Source organism: Cyclopterus lumpus, chromosome 22, assembly GCF_009769545.1.
Source record: "Cyclopterus lumpus isolate fCycLum1 chromosome 22, fCycLum1.pri, whole genome shotgun sequence".
NCBI lineage: Eukaryota > Metazoa > Chordata > Actinopteri > Perciformes > Cyclopteridae > Cyclopterus > Cyclopterus lumpus.
In genome coordinates this window covers 4,868,409-4,885,805 of record NC_046987.1, presented here as the reverse complement: position 1 = coordinate 4,885,805, position 17,397 = coordinate 4,868,409, and the positions used below count along the sequence as shown (strand labels likewise).

Genomic DNA, 17,397 nt, shown 5'->3' with positions numbered 1-17,397 from the left:
CATCGATCGGTGGATTTATTTTGCTTATCTATGAAAGGTGAGAGAGACTTGTAAAATGGATGTATCAAGGTTTTGTTTTGGCAGCATCCTTGTGGGGAGGGATCTCATCAGACTTGACAACCTCAGCCATCCTAAACTGACAGATACGGCAGGTGGCTAAGGACCGTGGCTATTCTTTGCATCATTCACTGCACTGCTGTGTCTCAAAGAAGACCCAAGCTTGTATTTGAAAACATCCAAAATGGGTTGCTCACCATCCAAAGGTAACCATTTTGGGACTCTGGGTCCCATGAGGAAGGGGAGAATGCTTCCCCCTGCACCTCAAGGAACCCCCAGAGATTCCCATTTCGAAGATGGAGAGAATCGTAATTCGGATGGGGATACAAAGGAGATCAAGGCAGCTGGACAAAGTCAGGTATTTCAAAACGAGGCTCATTTGACACCACAGAAAAAGAGATATGTAACTGAGCTAGCCCCTGAAGCAGTACACGTGGATAAACTGGACAGTCAAGGAATAGACAACAACACAGTTTCACAGAGAAAAGACAAGAATGTTGACATGCAGGAGGTGGCAGAAAAGAAGCCTGGCAGAAAACAAAAAAAAATTGCCAGAGGTACTAAGGGGGTTAAAAAGAAAGACAAGGACAAAGAAAAACCACCAGAGGAGAAAGTGGATTTCCCTGAACCTTTGGTCCACGCTCACCAAGCTGCTTATGCCTTTTTGAATCCTAGCATAAACAAATATGATGTTTTACTGGGACTTCTGGAACAAGCAACCCAAACACAGGATTCTGTGCAGACCATGGTTGCTTTCATGGCTCTACGCTATGAGGAAATGATTCACGGACTGGAGGAGATGACAGATGAGGGGGAACAACTTTTAAAAGAAAATGGAGAACATCTTGCTTGGCCAAGTCAAATGAAAAACCTCTCATCTTCTCCACCTTTGAAGTCTGGCTCTGCTAATATTGAGCCCCCACCGGATTTGTTACAGCAGCTGCTTCAGTACACCACACAGAGAATGCGAAATGTGAGCCAGACTGTTGCCGGAATTGGGGAGTGTGCGTTGGAGGAGGCAGTGGAATACTTTGCCTCTGTCTCAGAGCTTTTAGAGGAGAAATTGAAATTGAAACGTGCAGTAGAGACGAGGCTAATGCAACTCTTAACTCGCATAGAAATGGCCTCTCTACGCAAGCCTGGGCCAGAGGATTCTGCTCTCTTGAGTGAGGACAGTGGTATTGGGGCTGAGAGCGAATCCCTTGCTGGATCTGAAAGACGTCATAGACGAGAGAGTTGTGCGTCTACTAGGACAAATAGAACTCCACCTGTCAGTCCTATGGGATACACTTCCATGAACATTAGGCAAGGAGTATCAAGACAAAAGCTTGCAAGTCAAATAAGTCCAAGTGTGTCCCTCACCTCACTCAACTCATTAGGTTCCACATGTACCATAATGGCCAGTTATCATAGAGACTCATTGTTAGGATCAGTCTCCTTAGATTATGAGGAAGAAGACGACAATGATGATGATGAGGAGGAGGAGATGGATAAAGGCATGGAAGATGTACGGATTAGAAAGCAATCAAATTCTTCAACTGTAGACCGTGAACAACAACATCCACGTCGCCTGCCCCCAAAGCGCATAGAGAATCCTCAAAATGTCGAAATGACTCTCAAAATGAAAAATGCCATTAGTGGTAAGATACAGTTTGTCCCATCACAGAATGCTAGTGCCAAAACTAAGGTAGGTGGCAGCCCAAAAAACAATAGACGCCAATGGACGGAGGAGGAGGAACGTTCTCCAAGGAGGCCTCAAACAACAGCACCTTTTCGGAAAGCAGTGGTAAAAAAGACTGCAGTGGCTAGAGAACGACGTTCCCAGTCAGAGGAATCCCTGCGCAGCAAAGGTGAAGATCCTACTCTGCTTGAACTAGAGAGGACCCAGAAGGATTTAAACCAGAGGTTGCAAAGGATGAGTAAAAGCAAGGCAGGTGGGAACATGAAGACTGCTCCATCAAAACAAAATCAAGGAACCTCACCAGCACAATCTCCAGCAATTCATCGCAAACATCCCTCACTACAGAAGAACATCAATCCACAACCACTTGATGACAAAGCAGGCCTTACAAGGTGCAACAGTAAAACACAGGAGGTAGCTAGTGCTGTGGAAGATGATAAACCTATGGACAAGAAAACATCCAAGGGGCCAATAAAAGCCACCCCACCTCCTAGTCCTCCTTCATCACCACGGCCATCTTCAGGCCTTTACAGAGGCAGGAACTCAGTCAAAAGACTGATCAATACGTTTAGTCAAGGAATAGAGGATCTAGAAGGTCTTCAAGTTCTGGGGCCCCTCAAAGGAGTACGGAAGTGTGGTGTTCCTGTGTTACCTGGCTTAGGGAATATGGAAGCTGTGCTTAGTAGTGGGATAACAAGCTGTAGACCCGAAACCCCTTCATCTGAGAAAACCAACGATTTAGATCTGGATAGTCTTCCTCCACCTCCGCTGGAAGTATTAATGGACAATTCCTTTGAAAGTGCCCATAATCTTTTAACTGGTGTTGCAGATGAAGGGGCAATAAAACACGGAAAATCGCCTTCATTAAAAAGGGCTGCAGTATCACAACGACTGAGGGCCTCAGTTCAGTCAGTGACCGTGCTGCCAAGTAAAGGAGGCCTGCCACAAGCTTACAAGGTTATTTCCCTTCCTAGAGCGAATCAACAACACACATCTGCTCCGTCAAAGGCCAATCAACTAGACATCCAACTGGAGACAGACACAAGAAAGGAAAAGGATTCCTTGTACCAGCAAGACAGAAAGAGCATACACCTAAGACACTCTTCAGACTTACAGAGCTCGTCAAAAAGCTACGTATCAACAAATCCATCTGCCAGTCAAGGAGAATCAGCAGACATACAAGGTGGTGGCAACTTTTCAGTGCCTGGATGTAACACTACAGTATCTACAGTGCCTCCTCCTTCTGTGGTCAGGAGTCAACCACCTGCCACACCACCGTTAAATAGGGGGCGAATGTTACCCTCTACACCTTCTACACCAAGCAATCTACATCGAAGACTTCCTAGTCCCCAGCACTTTAAAAGGCAACCTACTCCACCTTCTTCAGCCAGCCCCCCTGTTAACAGGAAACTCCCAACACCACTAGCATTTCAAGGAAGGCTCCCCAGCCCACCTGTCACGAAGCAGAATATTTCAAACTCAAACTCGTCCTCCTTCTACCCTTTCAAAGCACCGTCTCCACCAGCCTCGCCAAAACTGCAAAGATGGTCAAGGGAGAACAGCACTGAAAACGTATCCACTGCTCCGATGATCAATAACGCACGTTCAGTCTTCTGCCCCGCGTCGCCATCCCTTTTTGAGGCCCAGCCTTGTCCAGTTCCCCGACCACCTCAAGCATGGACCTCTACCGGGGTCTCCTTTCTCTCACGTTCTTGGGGGAGTCGTGGGAGGTTACCTGTATTTGTTCAAGGGCCTCGACCCTTCATCCGACGTAGCCAATCAGATCGAAGGCCAAGTCTAATTCTGCCACCGAGATCGCCAGGCATCTCAGTGGCTGAGACTTGTGGGAGTGAGCCAGCAATATGCTCACAGGGGTGAGTGTTTACCATGTTTCTATGTTACACATTCTAAGTAATTTAATATGGCTTTCATTCAATCATTTGGTATGGTTTATTTTACAGGTACCTTCAAGTTCCAGTAAATCTAATTAAAGTGCTAGTACGGAATGGTTAATTCTTCCGGATTTTTCTACATTGATAAATGTAATTTGGTATTAGCAATAAGGAAAATGAAGAATGTCTCTAGTTGCATCATTGCAAACAGTATATGAACAGTATTGAACTGATTTGACAATGCTATTATACTACATTATTTGATTATCATTCAATGCCCCTTCATGATTTTGACTTAATGATGACATGTTTCCAAGATGTAGTGAGAGTACCTCAAGGATAAAAGAGAATATTGAATTATAGAGACATCAGCCAGAGAGTATCACATAGAGTATAAAATATATAAAGCCAGTCTTTTTAATCTCCCTGCACTATGAATTTAACCGGCCTCTTCTAGGTTGAATACTGCATTAATCTTAAATGTTGAGCATATTAAGGGTTACGTGTCACAATAGTCTCCAGTAACACATCAAAACAATCTAAGTGAAAGGCTAATTTTCTAAATCATAGAAGTGGACTAACATGATTTCGTCCAGAGTGTAAACACACACACACACACACACACACACACACACACACACACACACACACACACACCATCTCAGTCATACACCCTCCTTGGTTCTAATTGACACAAACCCACCTGGCCCACTTCCCTAATTGCTATTTACAACATTTTCCATTCATTCCCATAGGCTAGATGATGAAGCAACCAGGGACGAAGAATTATGGGGGAGCCAATCAAACCTCAGAGCTACCCTACGCTCGGCATCGCATCCGAACCTGTGTGTTGTCGGACAGGCCTTGTTCAGAGACTAAAGGGGACCAATGACGTGCCAGTGGGATTATGGATTAGCAGGCTTTAACAAGGATTTAAAAGGGCGTTTATGCCACCGCAAGGAGAGCAGGAGCAAATTGTATCCGCTTTGCTGTGGTAGCGCATCTCCACAATGTTTATGGTAAAATGTTGGGTAAAAAGGTGTGCATATTTGCATGCATACTTGAGCATGTGCACTGTCTGCGTGCACTGTGTACACAATTCCTTTTTTTACAATAAATGTAACTCATTACCTGGCTTCGTAATGAGGCTGCAGATTCAGGTGTTTAATCATGCTTCATACAATACTGTGAGTTTACTTTCAGTTCGCTCAGGCCAGAGGTTACGTCCTCAAAATGCTAATACTGTGTAGCATCTTGGTGGCGCAATGGTCTGAGGTGTCTGTTTCAACTTCTATTAATTCCCCCAAAAACATTGTTAATAAATAATGGAGTAGTCTTGCGCCATTACTGACAGATAAGCCATCCCTGAATGAGCTGAAAGTACTTTCATCTCATCAGTGCCATGAACGATTCCAGGATTTTAATCTCATCAGAGATAGGTCTTTGTATTAATCCAAACAATAACGTCATCATCAATAATGAAATATGATTGTTATTGACTATGGTTTCATTCTTTCAGTGAGATATGCCATTTCTCTCTGCAAGCTAAAAACAAGGCCAACCTCAATCACAATTTTTTATTTCAAGTTTTTTTTCTATCCAATTGTTTTTTTTTCTGTTTCATTTTTACAATGTGGTTATTAATAAAAAAAAACATCATACAATCATTCATACTTTTGCATCTTTCATCACACATTTAATTAACAATAGTTCTTTATTAATTAATTAACAAATTAATCAATTATTTAACTAATACCTTTTGTGCTTCAGTGTAACCACTTAAAGGGTTAATGCAGTGCATTGTTGCAATTCCTTAAATATTATTTTTAAATAACGGTCAACATTGAAATTTCCATGCATGAGAATCAAGCTCCAAACACTCTGAATCCCACAATACCCACAATGCAACCCAGTGGCAGCTGTCAATAGAACCTTCCCAGTAAATATGCATTAATTCTATTCCACTTATTAAACTCTTAATAGTTTGGACTGCAGGCATGATGACGACATCATTGGGGCTAAACCCATTATACTGTATACCCTGTTACAATTGGTCTTCGTGGATAATTGAGGAAGCTCCCCTTTAAGAGAACGTCCACACAAGACCAGAACTTGGGAAACTTTAGGTCTCCTGTGACGATCATTTATTTGCTGACATATGCTAACGAGATGCAGGTGGCAATTAAGCCACATTTGCAAAATCCCCAATTGTGGTCAGCGAAAGCTGATATGGTGTCTGAGGCCTCCAAGCGGAACGCGGCTCGGCCTCGGCTCCCTTTAACAACAGCCAGTTGAATTACTGTCACCGTTCCAGAGATGGACGGCGAACGCAAGGGGTCACCTAATTGTACAGGGAGAGGGGCAATGAATGGGATCCAGGGGTTAATTGTGGTACAGACCTTTAGCCCACTGGCAACTACAAAAAACAGTTGAAATGCCAGACGTCGCACGGTTTGAGGCATGCAAAGCTCTGCATGAAATATCGTAGGATTTATTTGGGCTCTTTTGTGGTTTGGCCTCAAGACATTTCCACCGTCTGTATTAACCTGAGAGCACTTCATGATTACGTCTCATGCCACGACAACAATGTTATCAGCTCCGTTAAACCAGGAGCACCGGAGCCATGCGGAGCCATGCGGAGCCATGCGGAGCGGATCTTCACACACGATTGAAAGTGGATTACAATCACCTGGGCGCCTTGTTTCGGGCTGATGAAGAGGCTGAAAAAGTGGAGTCATTTCTGGTCCAGCACCTGTGACCCAGTGCTTGGGGCATATTTCCTGTTTCTGGCCTTTTGATGATAGAATCATGCATTGTAATGAGGCCTGCACTGAATATTCCTGTATTGAATATATCATCTGCTTACCTTCTAACTATTGAATAAGGAAATAACACAGCGGAACACCGTTGGCGACCGCAAACTGAACGGGTTTGATGTGAAGGCGTATGCTCAACATGTTTTTCATTCAGAATATTTACAGAGCATTGTATTTGAATGTGTGGCCTACTGCACTGCACTGCTTACAGACATCATTTTTGGTAGAAATGCATATTGCAGTATTATCGGTACTTTTAATAACTTATATTTTCACAGGGTCAATAATATCCTCCCTTTTATTTTGTCCTTTGGACTCCCCGTTCAGTTATATTTGAAGCGATGTTCTGTGTGTTTGCTTTTCAAAGAAAGATGATCAGCTCAAAACAATCCTGCTGATGAAGTTCCCATCAGAGAAACTAAAGCCGCCAGCTGAAGAATACCGAGAGGAAGACAAACTCCCAGCCCGCGTGCCCTGACTCGAACCTGGCAGGCGCTGCCGGAATAATGCTCAAAGTAAACATTTATGTTTCACTTCTTTTCAATGTGGCTTTTTTTTGGCATGGAAGTTTCCAAAAAGCAATGTAGCCAAAGCATCAAAAATAATAATGAAACAAATATATAAAAAGGACACAAATAATGTGAATATGAACGCAGCATTAATATATTAACATAACATGACAATTAATAAATTAAAATATATACACAGTATTACAATTATATTCAACAAACACATTGCCTGTGTTTGTGTGTCCAGGTTCACTGTCTGTATTTATCAATAGATACCTTTGTGCTATACATATATACACATATCTATATATACATATATATATATATATATATATATATATATATATCTATATCTATATATATATAGTGTATACGTCCGATATATATTTATATCTATCTATATATAGATATATATATATATATATCTATATATATATTGTAATGAATTTCAACCCTTAAATTATTTAGTTAATATTTGCAAATTATATTCAACATTGTCACGGATTTCAATAAAATGTTCTCAAATAAGTTTTATACTTCCCAGCTAATACATTATGTAATTAAACAAACATCCACAACAGTGTGATAGCACACATTGGCTAGCTATAGAGTAGACTAAATTGATGTTAATATGTAAAAGTTATATTAAATAGCTATTGATTTACTGTCATAACAATATTAGTAAGGCTTTTGTGTAAAATGATGGGAGTTGGGTGGGGCTCCTGACAGTTAGGCCTATATACAGTAATTATGAAAAAATAAAGGGTGAAACATTGTTGTAAATGTCCTTAGGAAATGTTTAGGGTTAGGTATTGAAGGGGTGTTGCATATATGGGTATCTATTGGCATAAATGCAATATTAATGTTTTCTTGAGTGCATAATTATGTGAAAATAAGAATGCTTTAGTTCCTTCAGAATAAAAGACAGCGGTTCCCCTCTCTGGAGTCCACTATGTTGCACCGCCATGCTTCGAGTCGGCCACCGTAGTTCTCTTACACGCTCGGCCGCTGGATGCCATCTGCAACCTCACCGCTAGATGCCGACAAATCCCCCACACTGGCCCTTGTAATGAAGCTCCTCTGAAGAATACATATCGTTTAAAAAACCCAGCTGTTCAGCTCGGGGCTTAAAACACTCTCAATGTGCTGTAAGAGCAGACATGCAATACATTAACAAAACATTAAAATTGCATCAAAATACACAGAAGAAAAAATGATAAGACTATAAAAAACACACATGAATAACACACCGGTCTTGTGCCAGCTCTGGATAGGCAATTGCATTTATTCTTTTCTACTATGAATAAATCATCCACTAAATATGAACTGATCTCTAGTTAAAGGAGCTGCTGTAGTCGGATTGGTGGATTAGTGACCACCTGTCCTCCAGGTTAACCCATTACCGAGGACAGGTTGCTTGAAGCTGCATCGCCTGCAGTGACACCAATCCTCCACCAGAGGAGTGTCTCACCCCACAATCCGTCTCCCATCACCCCTCCGCAGGTGAATCCTGCTTGAGGATGCACAGGGCATCTCATCCACTGAGTGGAGAACAGCGTATGGATCACAGGGTGGACTCACCTGCTCATGTCGATGAGGGGACGCTGACATGCAGATGTATTGTTGATGAGGTTCAGCCTTCAGAGAGTCAGAGACTTTTTTTAGATTCACGCTGCGTTGCATTGAGATGGACATCTATACTCTTATTAATGTGCGACAGCTGAGGTAGATCACATAGTTCTGATTGTGCCTTCACAAATAAGTAAGAAGTATATCAGAAGTCGCGAGTCAAACAATAGTATGTGACTGGTTTTCAATCAGAAGAAAATCTGTGTTTCCAGACCAGAAAAGCCCATGTGTTAGTGTCATAGTCTCTTTCATCGTGTGCTTCATGGCCGGCCATGTAATGTGTGTGAAGATATTTTAGTCTGAACCAAAGTCAGACTGACTCAAACAGATTCTCTGGAGCCGTGCCGCTAGCACAGAGACTTTTTTTTTTTACTTGCTCATCTTCATAGCCAGCAGTTAAAGGGCCACTCGGCTGAGATTCCCTCGTTACTCGCCTCGGGGCGCCAGGAAACTACTTTTATGAGCTCAAAACCAGCTCACCAAACCGGCTGGAGCTATCAGGGCCCACTGGAGTTCTTATTAAGAAAATGCAAAAGACATCACGTAAGGATTCTTATCTCAGAGACCGGTTTACTTTTGCCAAAACTGGCCACGGGTGCCAATTATGGAAACATTACGATAGGCGATAAACAAACTGTTATTACACAATACAGCTGTATTCATTTGAAGTTGGTTCACATTAGCAAGCATTAGCCACCACGAGCTACTTTAACTGCCACCACTTTTGATGATTTCAAATTTCACAAGGGTTGTACACAAGGAAACTCAACCCAATGCTTTCAGCTGCATTGGGTTCTTTAGTTTCCTCAACACAATCGGCTTCAAGCCGTGGCCCAGTCCCAAATTCCACGCTCCCAACTTCCTGCCTCGGCTGTCCCACTGTCAAATCGTGGAGCGTTTGAAGGCTCTCCCGCAGACATTTTGAGCCCTTTGTGGACACACTTTGCCTGGAGGGGATCACCCACAATTCATAGCAGTGTGACGTGAAACACGCGGTTACCAGTGGAACCACGGAGACGTAAAAAAAGGTGAGCAAGGAGGATGGCACTTTAAACTTTATACAAAAACATGAAAGATGAAAGACGGAACATAAAACAACACATGAAATCAGAGGAGTACGAGCAGAGACTATATTACACAGATTTACTCATCAAACATTTAATTTAATCATTGAAGCCGTTTTTGACAAAATGGAGATTATTTGACTATTAAATTTAAATGCAACAGCCTGGAAGTCATTCCAATGAGAGAGTAAAAAGTATAAAATCAACACACGCTCATAACGCGTTATGAAGTTGTCATGACCAAGCGGCGGTATTTGACGAGTTGGGACGTTAGAGATGCTCTGTGATTGGCTGTTTCCTGCCGCTATTAGCCTCGGGAGTTGCGTTTTAACTTCTACAGGGTCGTTTTTTTTGTTTGTTTTATGTACGCGTGCTTGCACCGTTGACTTTTCTTGATCGAATAACGAGATACTTTCGAACGCAGTCGCTCTGCTTTGACTCAGAGAGTTTGACGCCCATCCACGCGCTCCAGCCGTCAGTCACGTATAACTTAGCCTCTCGCAGAAATGATTGGGAAGTTTACCGTCGGAGTCACCTCTTCAGCAGACCGACATGGACTCATGAGCTAAGAAAAATTACGGCACCGTGTGTTCCAGTTGTATTTCACGACTCACGGGGAATTTAATGATGAAGGAGAAAAGATCCCGGAAGTACAGGATCAAGTGAAAACGCAACGTTTTTCCTCAAAATGAGTTGCTCTGCCTCGGAGGAAATCAAAGGAGTCCATTGTACAAAGCCTGAGGAGAGCGGTCACCTAGTAGTATTAACTCTTTACTCAAACATAGTGGAACAGGTGGGTATTAGTGATAGTGATAACTGATTGGCCCAACATGCGGTCCCTTGGAATGCTGGAGGCCAGAGCGAAGTTTGATTGCTGTTGTGAAGGGAAACCATTCAGCAAGGGAGCTAATAACTTTAGACCACGCCCTCTGCATTTAGAAACGTTTGTTGGAAACAGTTCTCGTTCCAAATCGCAGCAATCAACCTCAGCACGGCAAAACTGCTGCCCGGCTTTGGCTTTTGTGAGAACAAGAACAGTGTACCTTTTGTGCTCCCTCCAATAGAAAAGGTGGGATGGAATGTGGCGCGCTGTGGACGGTAGACGACGAGTTAAAAGGAGTATGTTCATTATTCTGATTTATTTCTCTGTTAATGAGATGGCACTAAAGGGATATTTACTGAACGAGCTCCTCTCATAATTGCCTACTCCACGTTGTTATTGCATGTTTGCGCAGCCTGTCAGGAGGTGAAATCAACATTTGCCTCGCTCTCCAGCTCTTTAATGGATGTCACGGTTCCAAACATTTGCATATGTTGCCCGGATCTGACTGGCAAAACAAACACGGGACATGCTCAGACTCTAAACACATATTAATAATGACAATATTACCGTTCTAATCCTTGTCGAAATGAAGACGTACTTCTATAAATACATAAATACATGGCGTCTGGTGTTGCCAGATTTGACGGACACAACATATTCCCAATCAGAGCAGAGAACCCGCCCAATCGTCCAACTCATTTTTACCCTTCAAATTAACAGAGAAAGTCGTGGAAAACCGCCCAATCTGGCAACATAGCATCCATCCCGACCCCCTCCCACAGATGTTTTGTGGGTTGTCCGTAGAAATAGAATGGATGTTGAACTGCTAGTCATTTGACTAGTTCAAAAGAAAATGGTGATTGTTGTTCGCCATTAAAACTCGGTCAAAGTGATTTTGCTGTACCAAAACAAGAGAACGAAAAAATAAACCTTTCACGTTTCCAGACTTTTGAATTGTTTTCATTTTCCATGTGGTTGCAATGTAGCATGTAGCATGTAGCATTGGAAAGACAGCCTGCGCTCATGCTCCAACGAGTCCTCACTGCAGGAGACCTCTAACACAATGCCACAAAGTAGCGCTATCTAGATCCAGATTCCATTTATCGGACAGCAATCCGAGACCAACGCAAACACTTAAGTCCACAGTGTCTCTCGCTCTTTATCTCATTTGCACAGCCCGATTCCTCTGGCTGGCTCACAGATGCACTGAGCTCTCTGGTCCAGCGGGGGGGGAGGACAGAACATGACCCGTCGGCTGCCATGGATGCCTCTTATCGGGCCCCCGTGTGTGTGCCCAGCTCCCTGGGAGCTGCCGGTCCGAACATGGCAGGTCCCAGATAATACCATCTGATAACCGTCTGTGTCAAAACGGCCCTGACCCGGAGGTGAGCTCCAGCTGGGCCGCGCTGATGCTGATGCTGATGCAGAAAAACGCATCGTGATGGGGAGGGGTGAGCATGTCGTTCAGAGAGTTATTCATTTTTTGGCAAAGAGGGGCCTCGCTCACACAACTCATCTGCCATCCCTGATTCACATCATTGAGCGTTAGCTAACACGTCCCAGTCCCGGACACTAGAGGGGTGTGTTGCCCTCCCGTCTGTGTGTGATGGTGGAGCTCAGCACATAACGGTAGCAGACACAGTCTAAACAACGTTTTTAATGAGGGGGCCTGTTCACACATTATGCGGCAGGAGGGTTGGTCCCAGTGTCAATTCATGATATAAGCCCAGTGGTGCTGCTGAAAACAGTATTATTACTTTCCAGAAAGCCTTATAAATAACCCTCTGTTGTTTATGTTTTCAAGCGTTTTTTCTCTCGCGCTCTTTCAACCAGGACATGTGTTGACACATGTTGAATCCGGATCCCCCTCCTCCAGGAGATCCCGCCTCTCCCTCTGTGCTCTCCTTCCTCCTCCTATCAGGGTGGGCGGTGTGCTTCAGTTAGGCCTCTTGTGTGCTTGTGTCCTCTCTCCAGGTCACATGGGGGGATAGAGTTTGTGTGTCTCCGGCTCGACCTGGCAACCGGGAGTTTTGTGGTTCATAGCCCTACTTTCTTTGCATCCGTGTCTCCGTTTAGATATTAAATGCTTTTATCAAACCGCATCACGGTCGTATGTATGTTTGTGTACAATTGTGGTAACTAGCACATGAATTAGGTCACTGCGACCTTCGACCACCACATTCTTAATCAGCCCACCCTTGAGCGGATGTGAGGTCACAGTGACCTTTGACCTCCAGAATCAAATCAGTCCGACCGCGAGTCCAGGTAGACGTTTATGACAAATCCGATGAAATTCCCTTCCAGGTGTTCACGACAGGGGACCGGGCGGATAGCAGAGGAGGCCCCTTATGAATATGAGTATAAAGAAAAAAAGCATGTCAGCCCCGCGCTTTCGTTTACATTAATATGCCATATGTGAAAGTATGCACGAGAGGAATCTTCCTGCTGCTTGCATGTGCCGCTGTCTTTCATCTCCTGCGGATCAGCTGCCTCTTGTCTTGTTATCCGCCTGCCCTCAGGCCCCGACAGCCTTTCATCTCTTAACAACGGCGCTCACACTTGAGTCTTGTGATGCAAATTTTTTTTCTGATTGCTCGCTTTGGAGCATTCAAACTTGTTGGCCCCGTGTGTTGATATTTATGTAAATGACTTGGTTGTTAGACTCTTTTCCTGCAAACACGAGGTGTCGGAGACAGGCAGCGAGGGTGAGGGCTTTGGAGTTGGGAGGGACTCATTTAAAGTCGGCCAACACTAATTATAACATGTATATTGGTAGTTACAGCGTGTCGACTAGGACAAGATGAACTCAACATGTGGCCCCCGGTGTCGGTGGTCGTGGCTAGTGTGAGACGTATTGTTTAGTTCAAATTAGAATATATCAAAGTAAATATTGGTGACGCTAAATCGGGAGTAAATGTTGTGTCGGAGGGCGATCTGTAACCAGCATATACAGCTACGATTGTAGGTACAGACATTGAGCGAGCTATAACCAGCACATGGACGGAGGGTGAGCTGTACCCAGCATGCAGTTTGGCTCTTTGAAAGCTAAATATTGTAGCGAGCGGTTGAGGGCGTGTGCTACCCAGCATGCAGTTCGGCGGTGTAACAGAAAATATTGTCGTGAGCGGTTGAGGGCGTGTGATACCCAGCATGCTGTTGGGCGGTGTAACAGAAAATATTGTAGCGAGCGGTTGAGGGCGTGTGTTACCCAGCATGCTGTTGGGCGGTGTAACAGAAAATATTGTAGCGAGCGGTTGAGGGCGTGTGCTACCCAGCATGCTGTTGGGCGGTGTAACAGAAAATATTGTAGCGAGCGGTTGAGGGCGTGTGTTACCCAGCATGCTGTTGGGCGGTGTAACAGAAAATATTGTAGCGAGCGGTTGAGGGCGTGTGATACCCAGCATGCTGTTGGGCGGTGTAACGGTTCGTATTGTAGCAAGTGACGCAGCATGAGCTCTACCCAGCATGCCGTTCAGCAGTGTAGTGGTTCGTATCGTAGCGAGTCACAGAGGACCAGCTGTCCCCGCATCCCTTCCAGTAATTTCTGTAAAGTCCCCTAATCATTTGAAGCAGTTTTTATTCCACGTTATAAAGTATTTCTTTTCACGCCAGAAGACACACGTTACAACATTAAAGGCTGATTTTAATATCGCGACCATCATACGAGTGTGATTGTAAAACACATTTCTATTCCTCTGCAGCTCTATGTAACTTAGGATAATAAAAGGCCATATATACATGATGCACACTCAAAGACGGAAGAGGAAATTGCCTTTCAAATTTGATTTCTATGTAAATGTTACTCTTCTCCTCGTGTGAGAGCCAGCCATCTTGTGGGAGGTTTGCATGCTGCGCTCTAAAATGCACTGTATATGCACTCAGATAGCGTTGGGAATCATAAAGCTCAGAGTCGAGAACACAAGGCTGTGCACATTCAGCAGCCAGGCAACTGTAAACACACACACACACACACACACACACACACACACACACACACACACTGCATTGACTAGATTGTGGCTGAATATTTTCATTACAGTTCTGCGCGGTTGCTGCAAATAAATACAAATATGAATCCCAGAAAGCTTCTTTATAAGTTACTGAATTTGTGACTTTGTTTTCTTGTGTCTTTGCTTTATTTCATAATCTTTATATAGATGATGTTGAGTTAAACAATCTCTTTTTTATATATATATATATATTAACGGGATCAGGTTCAATCAGTCGCCTGGGCGATAACAAGCAATAATGAAAATAAATAGCAGGGGAGGGAGAGAGGGAAGGGCTCGCCTGTATTGGTATTCCGAGCAGCAGGGCGGATAGGCATAAAAAAAGGGATGGATCTCGAAAAGCTCTCAGACGCCCCCGAACACCCTCAAAGACACATTGTGAGTGTTCGTTGTTTGGGCTATTAGTTCGGAGCGTGTGCATACATCTGTGGGCTTTGTACTCACTCGCTGCGTGAAGCCCTGGGGGTCCCCGGCACAGTGCTGGCACGCTCTGCATCTCAATCATACCATTAGCATTCAGGCCCTGTCAACTCTTGACTAGAAATACAGGCAAACTAGTGGGGGGGGGGCTTGGTTGGATGAATGCAGTTCTTCTTACATGCTCCCCCCGTTTCTTGGGATGAAGTCTGCAGTCGCTCCTGTGTACGGGAAGGAAGGAATGAAGTGACTTGAACGGTTTTCTCGTGCACCGGGTGGCAGTGTTGGCAAAGGGATTCTTGGTAATGGTACCTCACACACACACACACACGCACACACATGCACGCACACACACACACACACACACACTTTCCAGGAAAAGTACATGACACACTCACTCATTTCGGCTGCATGTTCAACACACGTGGTGTCGTGTCATCGTGACACGACGCGTTCTTTGTCACACCTTCGCTCATCAATCTATAAGATGTATAAATGAGAGGTCATGCGCATGACAGTCACCGGGGGTGAGAGAATACGGCATCATTCCACCTGAACTCGAGAGCACAACAACATCGAGCTCTTGTTTGGCGATTGCGTCGTCCGCGAATGGGAGTGTGGGAGGGAGAGAGAGAGAGAGAGAGAGAGAGAGAGAGAGAGAGAGAGAGACCCAGCGCATCCTCCCGATATGCTGCTGCTGCTGCTGCTGCAAGAGTCTCTGTGAAAGGTCAGGTAAGCAGCTGTGACATTGTTCCACTCGGCAAATGTCACAATGTCCCAGGGATCGACGTGACTGACGGGGGACCTTAAGAGGCGGGATAACGCCCCTGCTGGTGGAGGGGCCCGTGCAAGGGAGGAGGGGTGGGGGGGGGGGGGGGGGGGGGGGGGGGGGGGGGGAGGTCCATGGTGCACTCTCAACAGTGTTTCTAGTGTTCACCAGCTCGGTTTAGAGCACGGGTGTCCAGTTCGAGAAAATGTCCTCATACAAAAGTCCGAACATCACAGTAATGATTTCGTCCCATGTGTATTGAAGTAGCAACGTCTGTATGTAACATACTGTCAAATCAAATAAATAAATAATATCTCAACAATACATTCATAGATATATATAGATATAGTATATATATATAGATATAGTATATATCTATATATATATAGTATTCAAATTTAACTGGATGAATTATAAATAATCCAATAAGAAATACATATTCTTCTCTCATTTCAATTAAAATAAGGGCCGGATTTAAAAATAGAAAGAATTACATTACATTACATTATTACATGTCATTTAGCTGACGCTTTTATCCAAAGCGACTTACAATAAGTGCATTAAACCATGAGTTCAAACTCAGAACAACAAGAATCGAGCAAGTACAATTTCTTCAATAACGTTAAACTACAAAGTGCTATCAGTAAGGGACATTTAAGTGCTACTAGAGTGCTACTACGGCTCTACCTTCCCTTATTCAAGGTATAGTCGAAAGAGATGTGTTTTTAGTTTGCGACGGAAGATGTAGATACTTTCTGCTGTCCTGATGTCAATGGGGAGCTCGTTCCACCAATGAGGAGCCAGCACAGCAAACAGTCGTGATTTTGTTGAGTGTTTAGCTCGAAGTGAAGGAGCTACAAGCCGATTGGCAGAAGCCGAGCGAAGTGAACGGGCTGGGGTGTGAGGTTTGACCATGTCCTGGATGTAGACCGGACCCGATCTGTTCGCAGCACGGTACGCAAGTACCAATGTTTTGAAGCGGATGCGGGCGGCCACCGGTAACCAGTGAAGGTCGCGGAGGAGCGGAGTAGTGTGGGTGAGTTTAGGAAGGTTGAAGACCAGTCGAGCAGCTGCATTCTGGATGAGCTGTAGAGGTCGAATGGCATTAGCAGGTAGACCTGCCAGGAGGGAGTTGCAGTAGTCTAGCCGTGAGATGACCAGAGCCTGTGACGCCTTCTGAGTGAGAAGAGGTCGTATTCTCCTGATGTTGTACAGCATGTACCTACAGGAGCATGTTATTGCGGTAATGTTGGCAGTCAGGGAGAGTTGACTGTCGAGTGTCACACCGAGGTTCCTGGCAGTCGGAGTTGGAGCCAGCACTGAGTTGTTGAAGTTAATAGTCAGGTCGTGGGCTGGAGAGCCTTTTCCTGGAAGGAGGAGAAGTTCAGAATTGACAGAAAGGTTTTGAAAATGTGTTCTCTTAAAATAAAGTACTTAATTTTACATAAATACATTTATATTGTCTTTTCCCTGTAGCTTTAAATTCTGTTAATTCAGGTGTCTATGATGTCAACCAAAAACGTCACGATATTTTATTATTCTCTTATAAAATATGTGTGCAGTGACTAAATCTGTTATTAAAACCACTTGTTTCAGCCCTATTCTCTCTGTTGGCATTATTGTTGGACAGTGAATGAATGTGTTAGGATTCTGATCATATTGGGCTCTTAGATCGTTTGTTGTTCTGTTCCTTCATTCGGGATGTGAGTCGGTACGTTTTCTCCAAGGAG

At 44.1% G+C, this 17,397-nt stretch overlaps 1 protein-coding gene across 1 annotated transcript; it reads left to right on the top strand.

Annotated features, from left to right (window-relative positions):
- Positions 1-241: 241 nt before the first annotated feature.
- pcare1 (photoreceptor cilium actin regulator 1) lies at positions 242-4,509 on the top strand. The gene is made up of 2 exons (XM_034563459.1): positions 242-3,612; positions 4,386-4,509. Exons 1-2 carry the CDS (start codon positions 242-244, stop codon positions 4,507-4,509), a joined length of 3,495 nt encoding a protein of 1,164 aa, XP_034419350.1.
- Positions 4,510-17,397: the final 12,888 nt, after the last annotated feature.

Excerpts from the sequence above, each read along its gene's own strand:
- pcare1 (XM_034563459.1), top strand. The coding sequence starts at position 242 with ATGGGTTGCTCACCATCCAAAGGTAACCATTTTGGGACTCTGGGTCCC. Across the intron at positions 3,613-4,385 it reads CCAGCAATATGCTCACAGGG|GCTAGATGATGAAGCAACCA; the intron begins GTGAGTGTTTAC and ends TCATTCCCATAG.